General features: G+C 41.7%; 1 protein-coding gene across 2 annotated transcripts in view; it reads right to left on the reverse strand.

Moving 5' to 3' along the window:
- Positions 1–22,568, reverse strand: part of snx29 (sorting nexin 29) — a 166,813-nt gene that overhangs the window by 34,405 nt on the left and 109,840 nt on the right. The window contains exon 19 of one of the 2 annotated variants that reach the window (XM_030077893.1): positions 22,136–22,311. The exons of the other annotated variant lie outside the window; for it this stretch is intronic. Within the exon in view, the coding sequence (XP_029933753.1) occupies positions 22,282–22,311 (30 nt within the window). The 3' untranslated portion in view covers positions 22,136–22,281. Of the gene's footprint in view, positions 1–22,135; positions 22,312–22,568 lie in introns of those variants that run through there. 2 annotated transcript variants of the gene reach the window in all.

Genomic DNA, 22,568 nt, shown 5'->3' on the forward strand with positions numbered 1-22,568 from the left:
ACACATTCACACTTTACAGCCACAGTCTAGACGACGGCTGCATGAGCAGGCTCCAATAAGGCAGCTTGCAGTTTGGGATGTAGGGACAAGTTGTCAAGAGTTTAACTAATGGGTCTGGGATTTCAAATCTCGACAACAAACTGCAAGTGTTAACAGTGCACTTGGTAGTCATATTAACTTCAGTTATAACGGACAAGCAGAATTTTCATTTTGGGATGAACTATTCCTTTAAGTGGTGATAACAAGAATACATGACAAAATATGAAAAACATTTTGATTTCAGAGTGCTGTTTAGAAAGACTGACACTGCCAGCTGACCTGAATGTCTCATTCGTAATATTTCTGCATCAGTGCTCAGCAGTGACAGACAAGTATGCTTGTCTGGACATTTTAAAGTAATGAAAAGCTATCAGACAAAATTTTGCACAGTTTAGTTGAACTAATGACCGCAGTTTCACCTCTACTCTACAGCAAGTAACCAGATGCCAGTTTTTTTTTTTTTTTGTTTTTTTTTTCCAACCCAGGCTTTTACTGTGGCAATTCAACCCTGACTTTCCCACTGGCAGTTTGTCCTTACAAATGCATATTACATGGGTGAGCTTTGTTCAAACCCATAGAATTTTATTTTAAATTCTGGTGGAGATCCCGAGGTTTCCAATGATGCCAAATGTCCTGTCCTGCTGAATTACAGAGAAATGTGTATAAAATGATGCCAAGACATCTAAATCTTTTCTCTTGAAAATGTGAAACCATGAAATAACAACATCTTAGGTTTGTTAGTTCACTCAAAAGAAGTGTGATATAGCTTCAGTTACGCGCTGCAACCAGCAGATACAGACTACAGCATGTATGTGACATCGTACAATATGGAAAAAATGTGCCTTTGTCCAGTTGTATTGCTTGGCTGAAACAAACTGCATATAGAGCAGCCGTGCTGAAGGAAAGGTCTGGTATCCACAGGATGACAGTGGTGGTTGACGAGATCGGAGCAGACAAGGGGTCTAATGGACTGAAGACTTGTCATCTCTGCACTTTCTATATGGCCCAGAGAAGCACATCTAACTTTTTACCAACTTTGATTTTTGCAAGTTGGCAAAAGCGCTGAGTTGATGTAGTGTGTGTGTGTGAGTGTGTGGATCAAAGTGAGGGAGGGAGTTTGTTCAGCCGACTAACCTCAGGACTAGTAAAAGGTGCTTTGACTTAATGCTGGATTCCATTGTAGGACAATACATCAAACACTATCAATAATAAAACAAAAGTCCTGTCTGTTCACACCTTGAACAATCAAACTTTCAGCTGGTGATATATCACAGCAAAATTAAAGGAATTTTATCAATGTCAGCTGCTGAGTTCAGCAGCTAGATTAATGTTTAAATCATCCAGATCAATATTATTCAAAACTTTAATTGGATTTATTTTTTTTTAATATGAATGAGCTACCTGACATTTCAATATGAGACACCTTCATAAACTCACACATCCACACATTCTCAAATACTGACAAATTAGTACAAAATCTGAGTGTACATCTATCTGCACACTTGACTAACTTATTCTGTGAAAGTGGAAAATCTGAGGGCTACATTGAGAAATAAAAATCAACGACAAGACATTTAATAATGCACTGCATACATTTTTGATGTATGGAGTGCATTATTAAACATCCGAGCAAAGCAAACAAAAGGTATTTGACTGTGCAATCCAACATCCCATATATCCTGCTGAGATACAGCCTGTTTAACATAAAGCCCTGTCAAAAATGACAAATGACTGGCCATAAAGCCTGCATGGTCCTTTGTCAAACAAAGTAATGGATTTTGGCGATGTTTAACTTTTTGCATGCGCCGTGTGTCTTGCTGACACAGAGCGGCATGATTCACCGACCTCTCAGTGGGTGTGAGGCGTACATGTTTGAGTAAAATGTATCTTCAGGAAAAGAAAACTTCACCGTGTTTTGACAGGTTCACATAATGAAAGCACTATATCACTTATTCACAGGCCTAAACGTAACACTTCAGTGGACGTGTGTGGCATTTATTTGACTAAAATAATGCTCCATAGCAAAATAATTTTGACTTTGATTCACATGTTACACAGCCACATACTGCCTGTCTCATGGGTCGACATAATGAACATCAATGACTGCATTACAACATAAAAGATCCGCTGATGAAGTCATTCGTATAGCGTGTCTGTTCTCCTTCAGACATCAAATGGCTCCTCACATACGGCAGCATTAGCAGAGCAAGCTTAATCCACTTTAGACGGTCTCATTGGCATACTTATTTATGGCAACACATTAGCCTCTACACACAGCTACCAGCTTCTTCCTCCTTCCTAATCACAAATTAAGTCTTTCATTATCTGCTTGCGAAATCGGGGCGACGTCCAAACTGCAGCACCGATGAATATTTGAGGACCAGCGCTGTGATTTTAGTAATAAAAGCCATCTTCAAACAAGGCCAGTCCTCTTATCCCGGTTCACAGCCAAGAGGAGACCTCGTGGACAAGATCCGATGGGTTTTGGCTATTGTTAAAAGCTTAACTGTATTGGATAAAGTCCTCTTGTCTGTATATAAATGTCTTAGGAGGATATTTGAGAGAGCATAATAATATGCCTGATAAAAATATGACCTGATAATGAGCCAACATAAAAGGAAAACTCCACCATTGTTCACTCTTACATTGCTAAATGTCACCAATATATGATGTTCAACAAAGTTATTTCATGCTGAAGTGTTGCACTTTACTTTTTTCAGTGTATCCACTCTTCCTCAGCCTGCCTTGTGAACTTCTACTTCAGTTACTGATATCCTACATTTCCCAAAATGCTGTTCAAAAACATCCCGAGGAGGGCTGATAAATTTGCTGCATGCAGCAGTGGCTTATAGTTGTAGTTGGAGAGTACTGCGATAGAAGAGTGAAGTGTTGAGAAAAAGTGTGCCATTCCTAATCATCATGGAACTTGTGTTGTGGCATTCTGGTCTATTGAGGCTGAAGCAGGTGGTGAAAATGGTTTCTGTGCCTCTCCTATGATGGATTTCTCCCTGTATGATTGCTGAATGTTGGTGCAGAATAGCAGCTCTAGAAAGAAGTCTTTGCTCTTTGATTCTGAGGGATGGACAACAAAACCTGATGTTTACTATTAATGTTTCAGAAAAATCACTGCTATCAAACTGCATTGTAGCATGAACTGGAAACATCTCAATGTGATGCCATGTTGTCGACATGTGGAATAAAGATACACTACAATGTAGCATAATGGGACTAGAAATGCAAGTTACATCACCAATATCTGTTTTTAAGTGTGTCAGGGTGGATTTTTCCCTTAGGAAGATGCATAACTGTAACAGTAATGAGTCATGTGCTTTATAATCATACCATCAGTTTTACTTTGTAGAAGCAAAAGAGGATTTTGAAATAAAACTCTCAAGTTTCAAGGATATTTTAGATGGGCTGTCATCATGTTCCTGCACCACAAAAGAGCAAAAATGCTCCTGTCACTTTCAAGAATTACTTTCATTGCAGAAACTGTGATCATCCTGGTCCCTAGCTGTTGTTTTTATTCTGTCACACCATTAAAGTCCAATGCTGAGCTTTATTTAGATGCTTATTTTAGTCGGATGGAATCATTTGTATAGATCAGCGGTGACATTTACAGCACAATATTATTATGCGAGTGAGGGCTAAGAGTAAGGAAAGGGCACTCTTACTTTATGTTGATATTCTGTTTATTAGTGTGCCTACTTTAGCAAGTCTCTCTCTCTCTTTCTCTCTCTCTCTCACACACACACACACACAGTCTTTTTTATTTACTTATTCTTCCTCCTCTTTGCCTGGACATCTTTTCAGTACTTAATTAATTTAACTCTCTCACTGCTTGAGCTGTCAGCACCAGTCAAACTTCAACACATTTGCTTACATTACCACACCAACACTACCACTACTACAACTTCTATAGCTACTATAAGTCTCACTTCAGCTACTACTACAGCAACTACTGCAGCTATTAATTTTACTACTAATAAAACCGGTCCTTGTACTACTGCTGTTACTACTGTGACTTCTACTAATGTTTTTACTCAAACTATTACTGCTGTTACCACTTTTAAGACTTCTTTCACTACTGCTCATATTACTACTGCTTGAACCATTATTACCAGTTGATCAGTGTATTGATAATTACACAACTTGTGGCTGACAAATTGCTTAATCATCAAATTCTAAAGACACTTGGACCCTTTCTAATAAATTCAACTTTGTATTTTTTCAAAGAAGCACAAACAGTACACAAATTTTGTTCTTGAATGTGCGTGTGTGTGTGCGTGTCTAAATGTATCTACAAAATGCCAAATACAATAAAATAAAATTTAAAAACACAAAAAATAAGAAACTGTGCCTGTATTCAATCGGCCTGTGTAGAGGTTCATTTATTTATTAGGATCCCATTAGCTGACACCTTGGTGGCTGTTAGTTTTTCACAGGTCCACACTCACATTCATATCAATGCACTACTTAAAGTCTGCATGCGCATACATCAAATATGGGAAGAAACCACAGAACCCATTGTAAACCCACACAAGGACAGGCAGGACATGCAAACTCAGAAAGCAATAGGAACTATGAAAGCACAACTTTATTGCCTTTTCCTGGTTAGTGGATAAAGTAATGTAGCCTCCTGAGGGATCCAGCACTCCCAAGTTAAAAACATGAATTTGAACCTTGCATCTATGGAAGAATATTGCTGTTTTTTCTTTGTGCGACATTTAACCGGGTTTTTAGCCTGAGCTTACTCCAAAAACCAGGCGGAGGCAGAAGTAATGGTGAGTCATGGTGAGAGCTGCAGAGAGCGCAGATGACAATGGTGTCTCCCTCCCTGCTGTAGCTTTCTGAGAAGACCCCGGTCTGTTGTTCCCCGATCTGACAGGCAGGGTAACTGTAGGAGTCCAACTGTGGTAAAAGCTGTGTGCAAACCCATTTACAGCTCCACAGGAGCCACAGAGAAAGCCCTCTTGCTCACTTCACAGTTGGAAAACTCTGCAACCGCCAGGCATAGACACAAAATGGCCGACTGCTGACCTGACCAGTGTATGATTTCACTTGGATGACTGGAGCTAGATCAAAATCTGACATCTGTTTCCGATGTGTTTTTGCTGATGTCATGAAGCTGAGCACTAGTTGATGGTCTTTAACGATCACAGACAGAGACAGAGAGGGTGTGAGCAACAAGAAAGAAAGACAGAAAGACAGAAAGAAACAAACAAAGGCAGAAAGAAAGAAAAAGAAAGAAAGGAAGGAAGAAAGAAACCTACAGCAAAAAAACTACCCTGGATGAGATCATCTTGTGTCATTGGGCATGCAAATACTCAATACTGTGGAAGCACTTAACTGTGGTGTTGTGTGTGACCCCGTCTGCCTGCTGTCAACTGCAGCAGAGGCTCTTCATACCTGTTGGAATAATTAGCCTACATGATCTGAGCCCAACGCAGTTCAGATTGAGAATTATAAACCCTAAATCAGAGATTTTACATGTCAGAACTTCGGTCCACATTCAGGTCCAGCCTGTACGTCCTGTTATTAATATAGTGTTATGAAATGTAACGTTTTCTGTTTTGTGTATTGTTGCTGCCGAGTTTACACTTTGACGTTACACCAGAGAATTTGCTTTTGGGGTGTTGCATAGCTTTTATTGGGCTTACAGTAATGTAAGAAGTAGAGATGTTAATTGTCAGCTTGAGGTCCTAGGAAGGTCCAAGGCACTCAAGTAAAGTCAAGTAAAGAGCCTTTAATACAGTGGCTGGTTCACTGAACAATATAAAACCTTAAAACTCTGACAGGACACTCTAATGTGTTTCGGCATGAGCCTTCATCAAGGAGACGGCCCAAACACAGACCTTAACAAACAACATCATACAAAATGAGCTGGCTGTTAACAGGTAGTATATATAGGGTGGAGCTACCTTTCCAATCTACCAATCAGTGGGTTCCACCTAGTACCTTACCTCGAGTTTCCTTTCAAATCTGTCCAGCGGTTGGTTGAAAATGCATAAAGTGAGAAAAAAAAAAAAACAATGATGAGAGGTAAGGGAAAAAGAGAGGTAGCCTGAGAGAGAGAGCAAGACAGAGAAGAGAGAGAGAAAGAGGAAAGAGACAGAGACAATCAGAGAGAGAGGGTGATTACTACCCTGACTACAGTAAAAGTGTTTATTTTGGAACGCCGCTGCTCCTGACATCTCACACAGTTAGATACTGAGAGGAGCCTGCAGATCCAGATGAGGAGGAGACGAGGAGGAGGAGGAGGAAGAGGAAGGGGAGGGAAGAGGAGGGGGAGGAAGCAAATGCTTTAAAAAAGAAGATAAAGAGGAAAAAAATGAGGAAAAATAGGTGGAAGAGGGAGGGAGGGAGATGAGGAAATAGACGAGGACAGAAAAGAGACTGGGCATTCATTTGATGTCTGCGCTTGCTTTTAAATGATACGACTGACTGAAGGGAGACATGAATAATTGAATGAGTCGGTCCACAGTAATTCAACAAGCAAATGAACAAATGGTTGTGAACATCACTGTGGTGACCTGATGAGGCAGTGGGTGGCACTTGAACCTTAATAACTAGCAAGGACAATGCGACTACAATATGTCATTTAAAGGTTTAATGAAAATAGAGGGTGTACTGGATGTCGAGGAGGGATGAGTGGACGTAAAGGGGACGGGTGAAGGTGGAAGGAGGATGGTTAGGCTGGTCTGGGAGCAACTGAAGGTCAGGCAGAGGCAGACTCAGCATGGGGGTTCCACCTGAACTGATTACAGACTTCTCAAAGAGTCAGATTTACATTCAGCTGAGTGTTGACTGATGGAGATCATTAAGATTGTCGTAGATGTAGGTGTGATATGCCTGCGATGACCAGGATGGTTTGATCTGAGATGCCCAGACTGGCTACTGTGGACGCTGCGCCATTATGGAAAGAATGGCTTGAATAGTGTTTTGAAGATATGCCTGAAACGCAGAGCACTTTGAAAAAAAAAAAAAAACACCTCTGGAACCAGAATCGAGTGGCCATTCTTCCTGTTTCTGTGAGGAGGAGTGGGTGTTTAGGTGATGGGTTGATGGCATAGCTAGAGCTTGTTGTCGTTGGTCAGTGGCTTGTATGGCCTGAGACAGGAGTTGAGGCGGTAAATGTAGATAGAGAAAGAAGCTCCCAGCTGGTCTGATTTACTCCTTTGGAATATGAAAGAATATGAGAGAGTCACAAGTGTGAATGGTGATGTCGAATAGACCGGAGGACGAGGAGCATACAGGCAGATGAAGGAGTAAATTCAAAGCACCTTAGGAAGTCAAAAAAGTCAGCAAGAACATGGACTCTAGGGTTAAGTTCACCATAGGGGATATGTAGCCTGAATGAAGAGAACGAATGCAGAGGCTGAGAAAATCAGCAGTGAATAGCAAACTGTGAGAACAGGCTCCAGTTTTCATAAAAGTAGCATTGTAACATGGGAATGGGAGGTAGAAGGACAATAGCCGCCAGCGACTAGTTTGATGAAGAAGTTGATTCCTGCTAAGTAGGTCTGGATGGTGGAAGACTGGATTTTTGGATGAAATGAGCATGGGTGACAAAACTGCACCTAGACATAGTGTCCAGGGAGGGGAACAACAGCTATGTAGCGTGATATGCCTTGAAACAATTAAAGCTGGTTAAGTAGGCTGAGGGAGCGCTTGGGGCGAGGCTTTTAAGTATGGCTTCTTGTGAAGTGTTTGAGAGGTTTCCCAGCAGTGTAGCTACTTGAATGTTGTGGCTGAAAATGGTGGGACTCATGTGGGATGAAAATCTGATTCTGGGTCCAGGTGTCTGAATTTTCAAAATGAGAAACAGGACGATGGATCAGCAATGTTGTGGTAACCAGGATTGTAGGCAGTCCAGATAATGAACCGGAGTCAGACTGAGATTAATGTGAGTCTGCAAAGGAACTCCATGATGTCTGGAGAACGAGATGAACCTTTGTTTAGGATCTGTGGCATTATCAGAGTGAATAAGTCTGGAATTCCTTGGCAATTCACAACCCTGTGTTTTGGGAGTAGGTAGAAGTGACTGTGAGCCACAACTCCAAGGGCTGGGTTCGCTTTTGATTTACCACCATCTTCCATTTTCATGGAGGTTGCCAGTACTTCCCGCAGGGGGATATAAAGACTGTTTATTTGTTGAACTATACACTGTCATTGGCCGAGCAAGACTTTGCTTTCAAGCAGCCTCGGTTCTCCTATCATACATGGCTAACTATCCCCGATCCACCAATAAAAGCTGAGATATTTATTTTGGCAGATAAAATAAAGGTATTCACCTTTAGTGTGTCCTACATGCTCCGTCTCAGCTCACGGAAGGCTGCTGGAGGTTTATGAGGTGGAGGTGAGCTCTTAAAACACTGGGAGGCTTATAAGGGGGGAGGCCTCACCTCAAATCTGCCTCACCAATTACCTTAACCTTGACTTGTTCTCCAACAGCAAAAGGATTTAACATGAGGTAAATCATGGGCAACTGGTGAGCGAAAGCAGGTACTTTAACACTGAGATATTAAGGAATGAAATTTCTATTGCACTTTAAACCCTAAACAAGTCGCAATCTCTCTCCTCCATTACAAAAACATCCTCCAAGAAGTCTGATTCCTTGGCATGCATATTAGCCATTGCCAGCTTTTGTTTTGCTTCCATTGGTCTTCCATACACTGTGTGAAAATACCGAGGAAGGTCAACTCACTTTCAAGGAGGAAGGTTGTGTGTTCTCATTAAAATGTATTAATTGCAAGTCAGAGAGAGTGTGCAGGACATTTTTACACACATTTCATGGGCTACCTGGACCTTTCCTTGTTATTTAAATATTATCCTTAGTGATTATTTATATATTCTGTTAGCATTAGTCTGAAAGTGAAGCAGAATATTTTTGACTTTAACTAGAAGAGAATATCAGTCACATTGGAATTGCAAAATCTGAACTGCAAAATTACAACAATGTCAAAGGACCTAAACCAATTGTTCTAAACTAGTGGGCTGCAGTCCAGAGATGGACCACAGGCGGATTCTGAGTGGGATAAAAACTGCACTGCACACTGAATTGTAATAAATATGAGTTCATATTGAACCTGGCTTTACTGAAGATGAGATAACATGACCAGGCTGTAGTTCAAGAAAAAGTCTCTTCTCTTTATCCTTTTCAGCAAACTGATATGTATTGCCCTGTTTCTATTGTTTTCAAGGCCTATTAACATATTACTGCTCTGTAAGAATAAAACAATTTTGAAGGTTTAATCTCTAGTTGCTGTTGCTATTATTTTTTTAATTATCATTATGTCATTGGGCTTTAAGTCTTCATTGCACTGTGTTGATTTTGTGTTTTTACAATTTGTGCATGAAAGCATTATGGATCACTGCACTTTTCATTTTGCAAAATAAAACTGAACGGCTGTTAAATTAGCCTATGTCTGGACCACGGCTTAATGGCTAAGAACAAATGTGGACCCTCAAGCTAGACCAGTTGAGAATGACTGACCTAAATCCCTTTCATTAGGATCCACTTGTAAATTTAGTATACATGTGATACAACAAAAAGCACCCATTTCAATCAAGTATCAACTTTTTAGACGACGTGCATTTTCTTCTTGCTTAAGTTAAACACCGCTTAACATAGCAAAGGAACACTGAGTGGCATGTGTACATTTGAAGAGTGCCTCGCAGTCAGATATGAGATGGCTAAACTGTGTTAATCTGTGATGGACGTTGTTTTTATAATCCACTATCAAAGACTTGAGAAGGGGCATCAGGTGTGATTTCTGAGCCAATACTGGCCTGTTTTGGATGTCACTTGGGGGAATGATGGTGGATTTTGACACTGGGGTCCGGCATTTTAATTATAAACCTGACTGGCCACCCACAGGATCACCACCAGAATAACAGGGCCCTAAACCTCACACTCAATATCTCGGATACTGCTGGGTTAAAAAAAAAAAAAAAAAATTGCAGGCCAAAAAGTCTGCAAGTTTCAAGCAGCAATGTCGCAGTAACTACACATCACAGATACAAAAAGAGACACCCAAGGCGACTTGCACCACTTGTGCAATTAGTGCTATTTAGTATAATACTGATTTTGTAATGTAAGAATTCCAAAAAAAGGCATGTTCTGTGAAGTGTATGTTTTATTTTTTCAAGAAAAATAATAAAATTGCAGTCTGCAGTGGAGCTTAATGATATGTTCTCTCTAACACCTAGAGAAAGACATATATGGACCAAAAAAAAAAAAAAAAAAAAAGACATCTAAATGCCCATGGTGAGCACACACACACACACACACACACACATACACCACGGGCAGGAACAAAACATCAGGAGGTTAACTGCTCATTGAGGCACGGCAAGCTGAGCATGCTGGAAAGATCAAATCTACCAAAGGGCAATCTGGCTTTGAAAGCCCTGAGGAAAGAACAGCTCTTTATTTCTCAAGTCCTCTCCCTCTCTTCCTCACACCGCGCACCATCAATACACCAGACACTGTAAGCTTTTTATCACTTGAGGACTCAGCACAAGTTAAGACCAGCGGGAGGGAGCCAGATATGAACGCTCCATGTCTAAGTTGGGAGCTACCTTGGAAAAACAGTCTCCGACGTCCCTGCAGGAGGAAAAAACAGGACAAGCCGACACTCTTATCTCTTCCTTTTATCCGTCAAGCTCACAATCTCTTCCCTTGATCTGTTATCTTCATCTTCCCGCTCCCTTTCTCCTGTCAGCTCCCTCATTCCCACTCCCCCTCTCTGTGTGTCCCTCCCAAAACCCTCATCCAAAACTCCCTCGCAGTGGGACACTATTTCTCTCTGCTCTTTCATGTCAATGAATGAGTCACTGGCAAGTCCTGAGGGTGGCTTTGAGCGCCGTAAGGAAGTCAGTGAGCAAATGAGTAAAAGTGAAAGTCAGAGTAAGGGGGGGGGGCAAGTGGCGGATGTACAGCAAAGTGGAGCTGAATGACAGAAAGAAAGAGGGAGGGGAAAGGGGAGGGATGAGAAAAATGAAGCTTGAAAGGCAGAGGGAATTAGAGACAAAAATGAAAAGGGGTAAATACGAAATTGAAAGTGAGACAGTGAGAAGGGAAAAGGAGCATTTTTAAAAACGGGTCAAAATAGCAGCAGAGCTGACAGTCAGAGGAGGTGAGGCAGCCTGACAAATTATGTTCCAGCCCAAGATCTAATCAGATGTCTTGAGGCTAAAGCAGAGATCATCAGACTTTCCCCGCGCAGCCAGCAGTATTCCCCTCCTATCCACCTCCGAGGGACAACACCATCCACCCAAACCCTGATTACGCTGACCGATCCCCACAGGGAGGGGAAAAAAAGGGGCTCAGCCGGTTTTCGTCTTCGTCTGGCCTCTCACATCCCGTTTCTGCCTGCTAACGATTCCCCTTTGAAGTTTTTATTGTAGGGCGGCTCGCTGATGAAGTGCCACAGCAGGACTTAACCTCAGATCTGACTGCGAGCCGCTCTTCAAATGCACACATGCCACTCAGTGTTCCTTTGCTATATTAAGTAGTGTTAAAAATCCGGGCGATATGAAGATACGAACGATGTTAAAGGGGGAAAAAAATACTGCACAGCACAATGACACAGCCCGCAGCACTGATCGTGAAACAGCAAAACACGAAATCCCCTGAACCATATCTCCAAGAGTTAGGCATCAATGCTGGGGAATGCTACTTTTAAAAGTAATTTGCTCAATTTTAGCATTGTCTATTGAGGAAAGTGCTGTGTTAGAGGCCCCTGGTGATGCCTTGCACATCTTGATTATTGTTGCTACCTTTGTCTTAACACTATAGGCATTGCACTGCATTATAATTAACTCTGCAGGGTGATAAAAGGAATGACAGAGATAGTGGGGAAAAACAGTGGGAATACTTATACAATGTTCAGGCTGCATTTGTCTCTCTCATAAGCATTTGCTGGCTAAGCTAAACACAAGTAGACTCTGCAGTAAACCTACACAGCCAAAGTGCACGTAAGTACATATTTATTTCAGGACAATCAGGTGAATCAGGTAAAAAAAAAAAAAAAAAAAATCTGCTGATGAGATGTAATAATCCCCCTTGCTTCCAATGCTAATCAACTTGTTTTGAGAGCTTTGTTGAATCAAGTGTCATTTTCTTGATCCTAGAGGGCTGATGTGCGCTTTTCTGCCTGGATTTAACATATTTAAACTTGTTCCCAGAAAAAAATCCTGACACAAGTGAAACTGCACTGAAAACAAGTGGGATTATCTCACTTCACTAAGTTTTTTTTTTTTTTAAAGGTCACAGCTTTGATCCCTACGATGCCAATGTGTGTCCATCGACAGCTCGTATGTGTCTTGTTGAAGTACAATTGAGCGAGACACTGCACACCAACCTGCCCGCTTGTTGTGAGTCACTCAGGATAAGAGCTCCAGCTAAGTGCCTAAAATGGAAATGTAATGTAAATGACTCCAGATTCAGCGGCTTGATGCTGAAATTGATGTGGTGCCCATGCTGGAATCTACAGCAGTAAAAGCAGCCTCGGTGCTATCCCGCGGGTGTTTAATCTGTGACTGATGGATGTGAGACCAAGACAGCGATTGTAATTATCATCATCATCATTGTAAAACATTCATCATTACCATCATCAACATAATAGTTATCTCCCTCCACCACCAACCAGTCATTTTCATAACCATAATCATTTCACATGCGCACACACACACATACGCACTTCCAAAGACTGCACACAGACACCAAGAAAAATGCAGACATGATCATCAGCATTGCCCTAATTAGAAAACAGACGGACCATCGGTCTTTCAATGCGATGCCGGCACATAGACATGAACACCCTGCATTTATACATATGGATGCATCTTCTCATCTGCATATCCATAGAGGCCCATCTCCATGCGGTCTGAGCCTCTGGCTAATCAGAGCCACTGAGACGGAGCCGGTCTGCATGCAAAACTAACCGCCTCGACAGCCATGAGTCTCCCAGGTTAACCCAGCTAAACCCAATGGTTAACATAGAAATGATATGAAGCGCTAACACTATTCCCACACTGCATTTCTCTAGAGGACAGCAGGCCATTGCAGGCAGTGGCGTTTGAATGAGTGTCAACGAGGACATCTCAATTATTCATCCGATGGCTGATTTATGTGGTTTTGTATGGTGCATATTAAAGCTTTGGGGCGTCCAAAGGTGGTTTATGTAACTGCTATTAATTGGAGGCCTCCATCGCTTTCCATCTTTGAATACATAAACAGCTGCACTTGTAAGTACTGTACTATGCAAGGAGAAAAGCATATACAGAAAAAATAATATATAGGCACTTAATGCATGTGGGTACACACACACACATGCACACTTTTTTCCCTACCTCTAAGAACCACTGCTACAATCATTATCATCATATTTAGAAATAGAATAAAAGAGGGAAGAACAGAAGGAGGAAAACAGGGTGTGAAAAAGTTACAGTTGATGTTATCCACTCTCATTAGCCTAATGAAATCAGGGAGAAGTTTGGGGACCTGACTGTGTGCAAGTTACACTCTCTGCTTTTCGCTGATCAAAGAGAATATCTCATTTGGAATATACATATATCTATAATACATATATACAGTATATATGTATAGCCAGCGAACTGTGGATCGAGAATGCTCGGTTGCCACTTTGGCATGGTGCCATTTATCTACCACACTGTACACACACAGCATTCGCCTGCGCTCTCTGCCCACAAGAGCACACGAGCAGCGGCAGGTCTTTGTACTTGGCTGGTGTGTGTGTGTGCGTGCATGCAAGTACATGCAGATTTCACAAAAAAAAAAAAAAAAAAAAAAAAAAAAGTGTGTGTGCAACGAACAATCCCTCATTTTCTCCTCTCTGCACAAAATAAATCTAAGAAATGCTCTTTTTGTCTCATGTGAGAGGCGGCGCGAAGATTTGTGTTTCACACACACACACACACACACGCACACACACACACGACAGAAAGAGAGGAGAGCGGAAATAGAGGAGGGAGGAGGAGGGAAAAGAAAGACAGAGACAGACACTCAATCCACCCTCTCACTATGAGTGGGGAAAAAGGAATAAGGAGGAATTGGGTAAAAGACGGAAAGGAAGGGGAAAGGAAAGTAGAAATGAAGGAGGTAGCGAAGAAAAAGGCAGAGTGATAAAGAGGGGAGAGGGAGGAGGAGAAGAAAGAGGAGATTGATGGGGAGGTGCGAATAAAAGATGGATATTGAAAGAAAGCAATAAAAGAGAGCAAACTGAATGGGGGGAAGGTGGAGAGATGGATGGTGATGAAACGCTAAATCCACGAAAGATGCATCAGAGAAAGTGAGTTTGTTGTGCCAGAACTTTGCACTGCCTCGTGTTTAAGTGATGACACTGATGGCTGTTAAATTGCATCCAGCTCGGTTGCCGACTGAAACATATTAAAAGAGAATAGAGGTGAGAATGAGGGGAGATATCCGTGATTCTTTATCGGTTCTGTCCTACAGGTCATTAAAAGTTTTGGAAGACGAAAACTCACCTCATGTCACAGCCATTACAAGTGGTGTGTGTGCATGTGTGCTCGGGGATGGGGGATGAATCGACTAAGACTAATCAGACTCCTAACGGCACCTTGTGTAGCTCTTTTCCCCCCTATTGCTGTGTGCCGCGTGCGACAGGAGGAGTTGTTTTTCAGTGTCAGAGCCGAAACAAACAGAAACAAAATCAAACCTGAGCTGCTGTCAAACACGGCACTGCCAGCAAATGTCTGGATGCTCGCCGTGCTATGAGGTCTCTCTGTTTAATGACCCTCGGCTCCAGGCTGGAGAGCTTGCAAATCACAGGTTAACTGAGACAGGAGGAGACACCAAAACTGGAAAAAATGTGGCTTAGCGGAGGTGAACCCCAATTTGTCAAGTAGCTTTCTCCACGCTGTCTGTTGTTGATACTCAATTTGTTGGACGTTTCTCTTCGGGAGTTTACTCTCAGCGCTGTGTCTCTTTACAGTTCCTGTTTGCCTGCTCATTTAAGCGCACATATGCTCCCACATCAGGTCATATAGGTGCAAATATCCACTGAGCGAGTGCAGAGTGGAAATGCGCACAGGCGAGACTAATGTGAGGCAAAGGAAATCATGTAAGAAATACACACTGATGAAAAATTGCAGGTGGTGTACTGGGCTGTGGGAAAATTTACTTCGTTTGCAAATATGTGTACACGGTGGCAATTGATGCCAGTGTGTTTTTACACTGTTTGTGCTTCGTACTGTACTGCCAGTAATGTCAGCAAGGGGAACCACATCGATCCTATGTCCATAACTTTTTACATTTACCAGGCGTGCGCAGTGCAAGAAACTCAAACATCACCTGGGATGTTGTCCTCCAAAAAAAAAAAAAAAAAAAAACATGCTGGATGACATGTCAACATGAGTAAAAGTAAGAGTCTGTACAGAAGCACTTCACACTAAATGAACCTGGAATGCCTTACCCAAGGAGCTGTGCCTGGCAAAGTCATTATCTTCCTTTAAATCATTTATTTTCATTCAACAGTCTTTTCATAATGCACTTTTATTCTGGTCTTTTTATTAGTATCCTTGTTTATATTGTGTGTCTTCTTGTATTGTTTGTCTTATTCTTGTATTCTGGATTTCATCGCTTGTTTATATTTGCTTGTTTTAATTATTTACGTTGAGTAAAGCACTGCAGTTGAATTTCACAAGAAAAGACCCTGGAAATATATTGTAGATGGTCAAATGTGCATCCCATACTTGCCAAATCTTCTAATTTTGCTGCCCCTCTCCCTCTGTTTTCCTGGGGTTTCAATCCCCCTGATTTTCTCCCACATTTTGAGCAAATTTCATAATGTGCCCATCCACTCTATTTGTTAGAAATAGTAGTGCTGTTTCTGAACGGCCCACCAATTACTTAAGAAAATACAGTCTGCATGGTTTCCTTATTGGCAGGTCTCTCTTCGCAGTATCTTGAAAGAGGGGAGATTTGTGTGTAATCGGTGATCATAAGTACACTTCCGTTGTGAACAGACAGGCTCCTGTTCGTGCAAGAAAAGACGCTTTTGCGGTGCTTCCACGTCCCGTCTGAACCTGACGTTAGTGAAGAAAAGCTGCCCACAGCTGAACTCTGCCATCCATTTGTCCCTCCTACTGCTGGCTACCACTGGCTTTATATTCAGCAATCAGCAACCTGAAATCAGACAGTAGCCGTCTGATGAAAGAGTTTCTCTGCCGAACAAAACTGCCCCAAAGCTAGAAAAAAAGTTTGTGATGTTTTATTTATTTATTTATTTTATTTTTTTATTTTTTACCAAATATCATGACTCATATTTATAGATTATGTAGATGGTACATGCTGAAACAAGTTGGGCCAGTGGCTAGACAGACCTCCCAGATTTCAAATGAGTTTGTATCGCTGTGTTACATTTGATTATGATTCATTATGATTGATTATGAGAGGCACGGAGGGTGCACGGGCTAATGCAAACAATAATACAACAGGCAGATGTGATGAAAAACTTTGTTGAAGGGGGTTTTTAGAATGAGTTTCAGCGAAAACTCCCAGATATTTAACCCTTGGAGGCAGCCTGGAGTGAAAAGGCCAGGAGGCATAATTCTGTTTTGATGTTTGCCTGATGCAAATGGAGAGAACTCAGACAGAAAAGCAGATATCAAAAAGATACAGAATCAAAAAATGTCTCTTTCTGCTTGCAGTTCTCATCCTTGAATGATCCACCTTACATAATCATTTTCAGGGTTATGGGAATATTTTGTTCTAGGTTCTAGGGCTGTACACGACTTTGAACTGCCTCAGTCTAATCAGATTCGGCTGCTCGGTTTGTAATTTGCTGACATTCTGGCAGTCAGAAAATGCATTGGCACAGGTTTCAGTGTTGATAGACCACGTCGGTAAAAATCAATTGAATCATAATCGAATACAACAGAGATATACAAACTTATTTGAGCATTTAAAACCTATAGAATACATTAAGACAGCTGGGGTTTTAATTGCCAGATCATTTGAATCACCAAGTGGTTTTGTCGGAACAGTAAGGCATTAATAAGACAGCAGAGAGCGTTATCAGGTTTAATGAAGCTCTTATAACTTCCTTAGTTTTTTTAAACACTGGGAAATGGAACAGATTGAATTATTAAACAAATTAAACAGCTGTGTACAGCCGTAGTCCCTTTTAGTTTTTCCACTACTTTTTCAAACAGCACCGTCTATGAAAGATGATTTGACATGTTGACTTTAAGGGGGCAGTCCTAGTTACGTCTGGCGCTGTGGTTCTTGTAATGACAGAAGGAGTGTGTTCTCCTCATTGTACTTCTAAGAAGTCGCCCTGTACAGTGACGTTGGCTAACTGCCAAAGACGTAAATTTGCACACATACATATAACTCCATGGTATCATGACAATGCACAGCCACCCACGCATCTTTTTGTGGAAGACGAAAAGGAAGCGAGTTCCTCCGCTGCTGTTGTACTCCTTGCAACAGACAACACCAGCTCACAACACACAGGTAATAAACACACACACACACACCAAATGCCTCCTTCTATCCTTTGACAGCATGCAAAACCTTCCCTCCTCTCATAATAGCCTCTATTGTTGGTATTGTGTGGGAGGGAGACACTGATTTGCCGTGGCTGGTCTAATTATCTCATTATGAGTTCAGAGGGGGAAGAGAGGCGCAGGGAGGGATGGATGGAGGGATAGAGTGATGGGGGGATGAAGACCCAGAGGGAGGGTGTGCCACAAAGAGCAAAACCCCAGTGATAATAGAGCAAATCCATCAGTCTCTCTCTCTCTCCCTCTGTCTCTCTTCATCCATCCACCGGCCTTTCTGGGCTTTAGATGGAAGTCATTTCGTAGAGCTTGGAGAGAAAGGTGGCTCTGAAGAAATGCAAGGACAGGAAATGGAGTACAAGCTATTTTACCCCCGCTATAAAGTCATGCAATCTAGCAGCAGGGAGAGAGATGGAGGTGGGTGGATATGAAGGAGGTGGGATTAGTAGGCTGAGTAAGTGAATGAGAAAGAATAGAGCTGAAAGAACAGGAGGCAGAGAAAGAGCATCACAACCTTTGCTCTACAACAATTCCCTAACCCTCGCTCTCTATCATTCTCATGTCAGCAAAACCTCCGATCATTGAAACCTTTATTTAGACAGGGAATACTCACAGAGAGCAAGCGCTCTTTTTCAAGAAAGCCTTATTTACAGTAGCTACATGAGATCAATAACACTGAAGTAGATTCATATACATCGGGCCCTTTTCCACTGCACAACAACTGGCACTAGATGTGGTTATAGTTACAATTTGTGTTTTAGAGATGGCAGATTTTTAAAACACAAATGGCTGAATGTTACTGAAATTTATTTTCATGTTTTCAAAAACATATGTAATTTTATTTTTACTCGACAGTGGTCAGGCTCACACTCTTAGTCCACTTTCAGCATAGTGATGAGTTGGAATTGTAACTCTTGTAAGAAAGCACCAGGGACAATAAAGTTAATATAAGGTAGAACTGGCAGCAGGTGAATGTAAAATATCCCCATAATCAAGCATGGATGTTTTTTCTGTTTTCAAAACAGAAGCATGTTTATTCCTAATTCAATAAAGCCTATATGTTTTCTACATGAGCTTTAAAAGTCAAGCTACTATTACGCCAGATTTCCAGATATTCCCAGGTATTTATGGCTCTCATGTCATGGACATGTTGAAGTGTCGGATTCAGTCTTTTCTCTGGGTGTGTTTAGCAGCAGCATACAGCTGTTAGCGAGGTTATTTTGAACCAAGAGGTTGCCGTGATCCAAGTTAGGCTTTGGCTTCTAGCTTTGCCATTCACTCTAAAAGCTCTCCAAAATCCTTTCTGGCTTGGGTTATGGCTCATTGCTCTCTTTGTGGCTTCAATTTTGCAAGCATATGTGTACGTGTCTGTGTGTGCCAGTGAGAAATTTTTTTTTTTAAAAAAAGGAAGAAAAAGTCAATACACATGCCTAAGGACTTTTTAAAGAGACCCCGCCCAGCCCCAGTGGCGCTCTTCAGTCTTTAAAGGTGTACGCTCAGTGATCAATCATCACAACACTCTTACCTCAACAACAATGACTCTGCTAAACTTGGCCATCCATTAGCCTGTCTAGGAACAATAGCTGTTTCCATAGGGAGCCATTAGACGAATAGACGAATACAGCTCTGGGAAGTGGAGTATCCGATACAGCAGATGGTCTGCACTTTATTCCATATCCAGAGCTGGATAGCAGTCTCACACAGGCCGTAGGTAAAAGGGAAAATCATGTCAAATCAATGTTACAGATACGTACTGTAGTGGTCAATACACCTATCTAAAATTGATCAAAACTACAAATAGGCATTGGATAGTGGATCTTTCATGGCACTGGCCAAAATGTGACAGGAAAGGGCTGGATGGTGTTTGTGATCAGTGTCATACATAATATGGAGAAGAAATTTCTAGTCCTAACCATTTTACTTTTGACGTGGGTTTCCATTCAGTTGGTTTTCACTGCACCGTGTTGAGCAGAGTAGCTGTGAACCCTGCAGTGCAGCACTTATATATCATATACACTACTATCTATGGTGACCTGTATGTGCATCTGACCTGTTCCCATCACTTCATCTCAAAGCAGCAACATGGAAAGGTAAAATGGTCGAAAGCTTGGCCTCTCTTTAATAAAACAGACAAAGACAGCTGGACATAAATGCAACAGGGCCATTACATGAAAAGGTGAAAAATACATTAAATCTGATACGACATCTCATTACTCATGGTACTCATGACCACTATGGGTAAATTTAAAATTTGCAAATTGCATCCTATTTATGAAACATATGTGTCTATGATACTTTTTGGTAATAGTGTAATATATATATATTTTGATACCAGGACAAAAAAGGCACTGTTGAGAGGCCCACATAAACAACAGGAACAGCATTATTACTGATATTGATAACTTCTTATCCATGTTCACCCCTAGTGAGCACTGGTCATTGTCTAAAGTGAGGCAGGTATCTGGATATTCCACTCTCCTCGGTATCATAAGAAAATTATTTGAATGATGTTTGATTAAAGCACCTCAGGAGTCAGTGACCTCGCTGACCACCTGTTGATAAAATAATTTACACCGCTATGCCGGAGGTCGCGGGCAGCCGGTCTGACTATGACGAGTCCTACAAATGTGCACTTTTATGTCAGGGCTGTTACCTCATGCACTCATGTAGGTAGAGCTGAATAAATAAACCACCTAATTGCAGGGAGCAAGCCATATTTCTCCAACACTGCAGTCCAATTTGAAAGTGAGACGAGCTAAAGTGCAACATTCATTTTCACGGTGCCACCACAGTGAAAATGCGACTAATTTTGCATCAGCTTTGCTGAAGAACACTGAGGTGTTTTTTCCACCCCGTGGCTAAAGCTGCTGAAGGGCTGACACTGACCCACCAATTTGATTTTGGTGCCAGGCAAGAATGAGAGGAATTACAGCGTTGCATCTCATTTGCTGTCGTTGTGCCTCTCTTCTGTCGGGTGGCTGGAGATAATTTCACACAAAAAGGTGTCATACAGCGCTCAGCTCCAGCCTGAGTTGTGAATTTACATCTATTATGTATAAGTTGAGCCCGGCTGAGCTCGGTAGCCAGTCAGTCCTGACTATCTGACTAGAGCTGAGGATGTGTCACCTGTCTCCTCTCTTCCCATGTGGTTTCCCCTGACTAACATTACGGCTCTACCTCCTGACTACAGCATAGATAACAGCTGTGTGTGTGTGTGTGTATGTGTGTGTGCAAACGTGTGTAAAACCGTGCTTTTCTGACTGAAAACTTGTTCTGTGCAGCATGAAGAAAATGTCAGTGTGTGCTGGTGTGCAATGTGTATTCGTGTGTATTAGCACGAGTGTGAACTCCTCCTTTACTGTAAATCTTCCTCATCAGGTGTGTTTGTGTGTGTGCGTATTCCATCTACTGTGTACTAGGGATAGCCTGATTAACATTTGACGCCAATTATCGGCTCCAATATTTGTTCATTCCCATATTAACAGTATTGATTGTTTATGCTATAATGTTGGCCAATAAGGAAAAAATAATCTTTGATGTGAGAGATGTCTTTTCCTCTTTCTACGTATAGCTCAACACCAGCTGAGGAGTTGAATCATTTTAACATCTGATACAAATTAATTAAAATGAGATGCTGCACATTTAAGTTGTTTTATGAAACATCGGTTCATTAAAATCCATTTTATTTTATTTTTTAACACCGTATTTTTCAATTTACTATAATTATTTGTTGAAAACATCACCTATCAGCTCAGTCAGTTTTCTAATAATTGGTATCAGTATCAGTCCTGCAAAGTACATATCAGTCGATCCCTTCTGCCTGTGTGTGCAAAAGTGGTGTTGATCTGTGTCTACATGTGTGTGTCTGCATGTATCAGCATTTGTGAGTGTGTTTATCCATCCGCGCGTCAGTGTGACTGTCTGTCTGTGCATATTTGTGTGTATCTGTGTGTGTCTGTCTCACGGAGGGGAACCAGAGGTTTTGCTGCGGTGAGAGAGCTGAAGTATGTGCGTGTGTGTGTGTGTGTGTGTGTGTGTGTGTGTGTGTGTGTCACTGGGGGGAATCAGAGGACTGCTGTGGTGAGGGAACTGAGGTGTAACACCTTGTTAATGTGACAGACACAGTAAAACAGTCACCGAGGGAATGAGCCGCCGTTGTCTACTTTGCTCGATAACCTGACAGATACAAGAAGAAGCGGCGGCTCGGTTTGCTAAGCCACTCTCGAGTCCAGTTCTCGACACACCAGCCACAATTTAGGCAAAGTATGTGGCACAGTGCACAGCCACCAGCATTTTTCAAGTGCATTAGCGGTATTAAGAGCCATTAGTTCTGAAAAGACTTGATTATTAACATAGAGGAGAGATGGAGTAATGGGTTCTCTGCTCTGGGGTTGCCTGAGGTTAACAGGCCTGTCACAGATCGCTGGCAGAGTTGTTACCAAGGGACACACTGTGGTGTTGAAGGAAAGACAACAAAGGCAGGGAATATGACAGACCACTTGGAATATAATCAGTAGGGAAGAGGCTTGAACATGATGTTTTCTTTTCTAGTCACTCCTCCAACATGGTTGTTGGTGCTGTTCGTTGACAGCACTGGTAGCCAAGCCAGTGCTGTAAAACATTTCTCAAACATCTCCAAAACATTTTGTTGCAGTCATCTAGTGGCTTTATTCACATGGCAGCCAATTTTTATTTGTTGCCACATGGATGTGAGAAACCCTAACCAGAAGGGAACAAAGCAGATGTAAACAGAGAGAAAAAAAATGAAATTCGAAAGCTATTTGAAAATATTAAAAAAAAGACCAAAATTCTCCTTGAACATTTTTGAGAGAAGAGCAAAGCTGTGGGTCAAATTACACACAGGAAGGTCCAAACTAAAGGCAGCAGCATACGGAATGAAGGGAACATCAGAGGTGCAGACCCACACTGTTAGGTAATGCTAGCAGCCACCAGCAATCAGCTACTTCATGTTGTTC

This window comes from Myripristis murdjan, chromosome 19, assembly GCF_902150065.1.
Source record: "Myripristis murdjan chromosome 19, fMyrMur1.1, whole genome shotgun sequence".
NCBI lineage: Eukaryota > Metazoa > Chordata > Actinopteri > Holocentriformes > Holocentridae > Myripristis > Myripristis murdjan.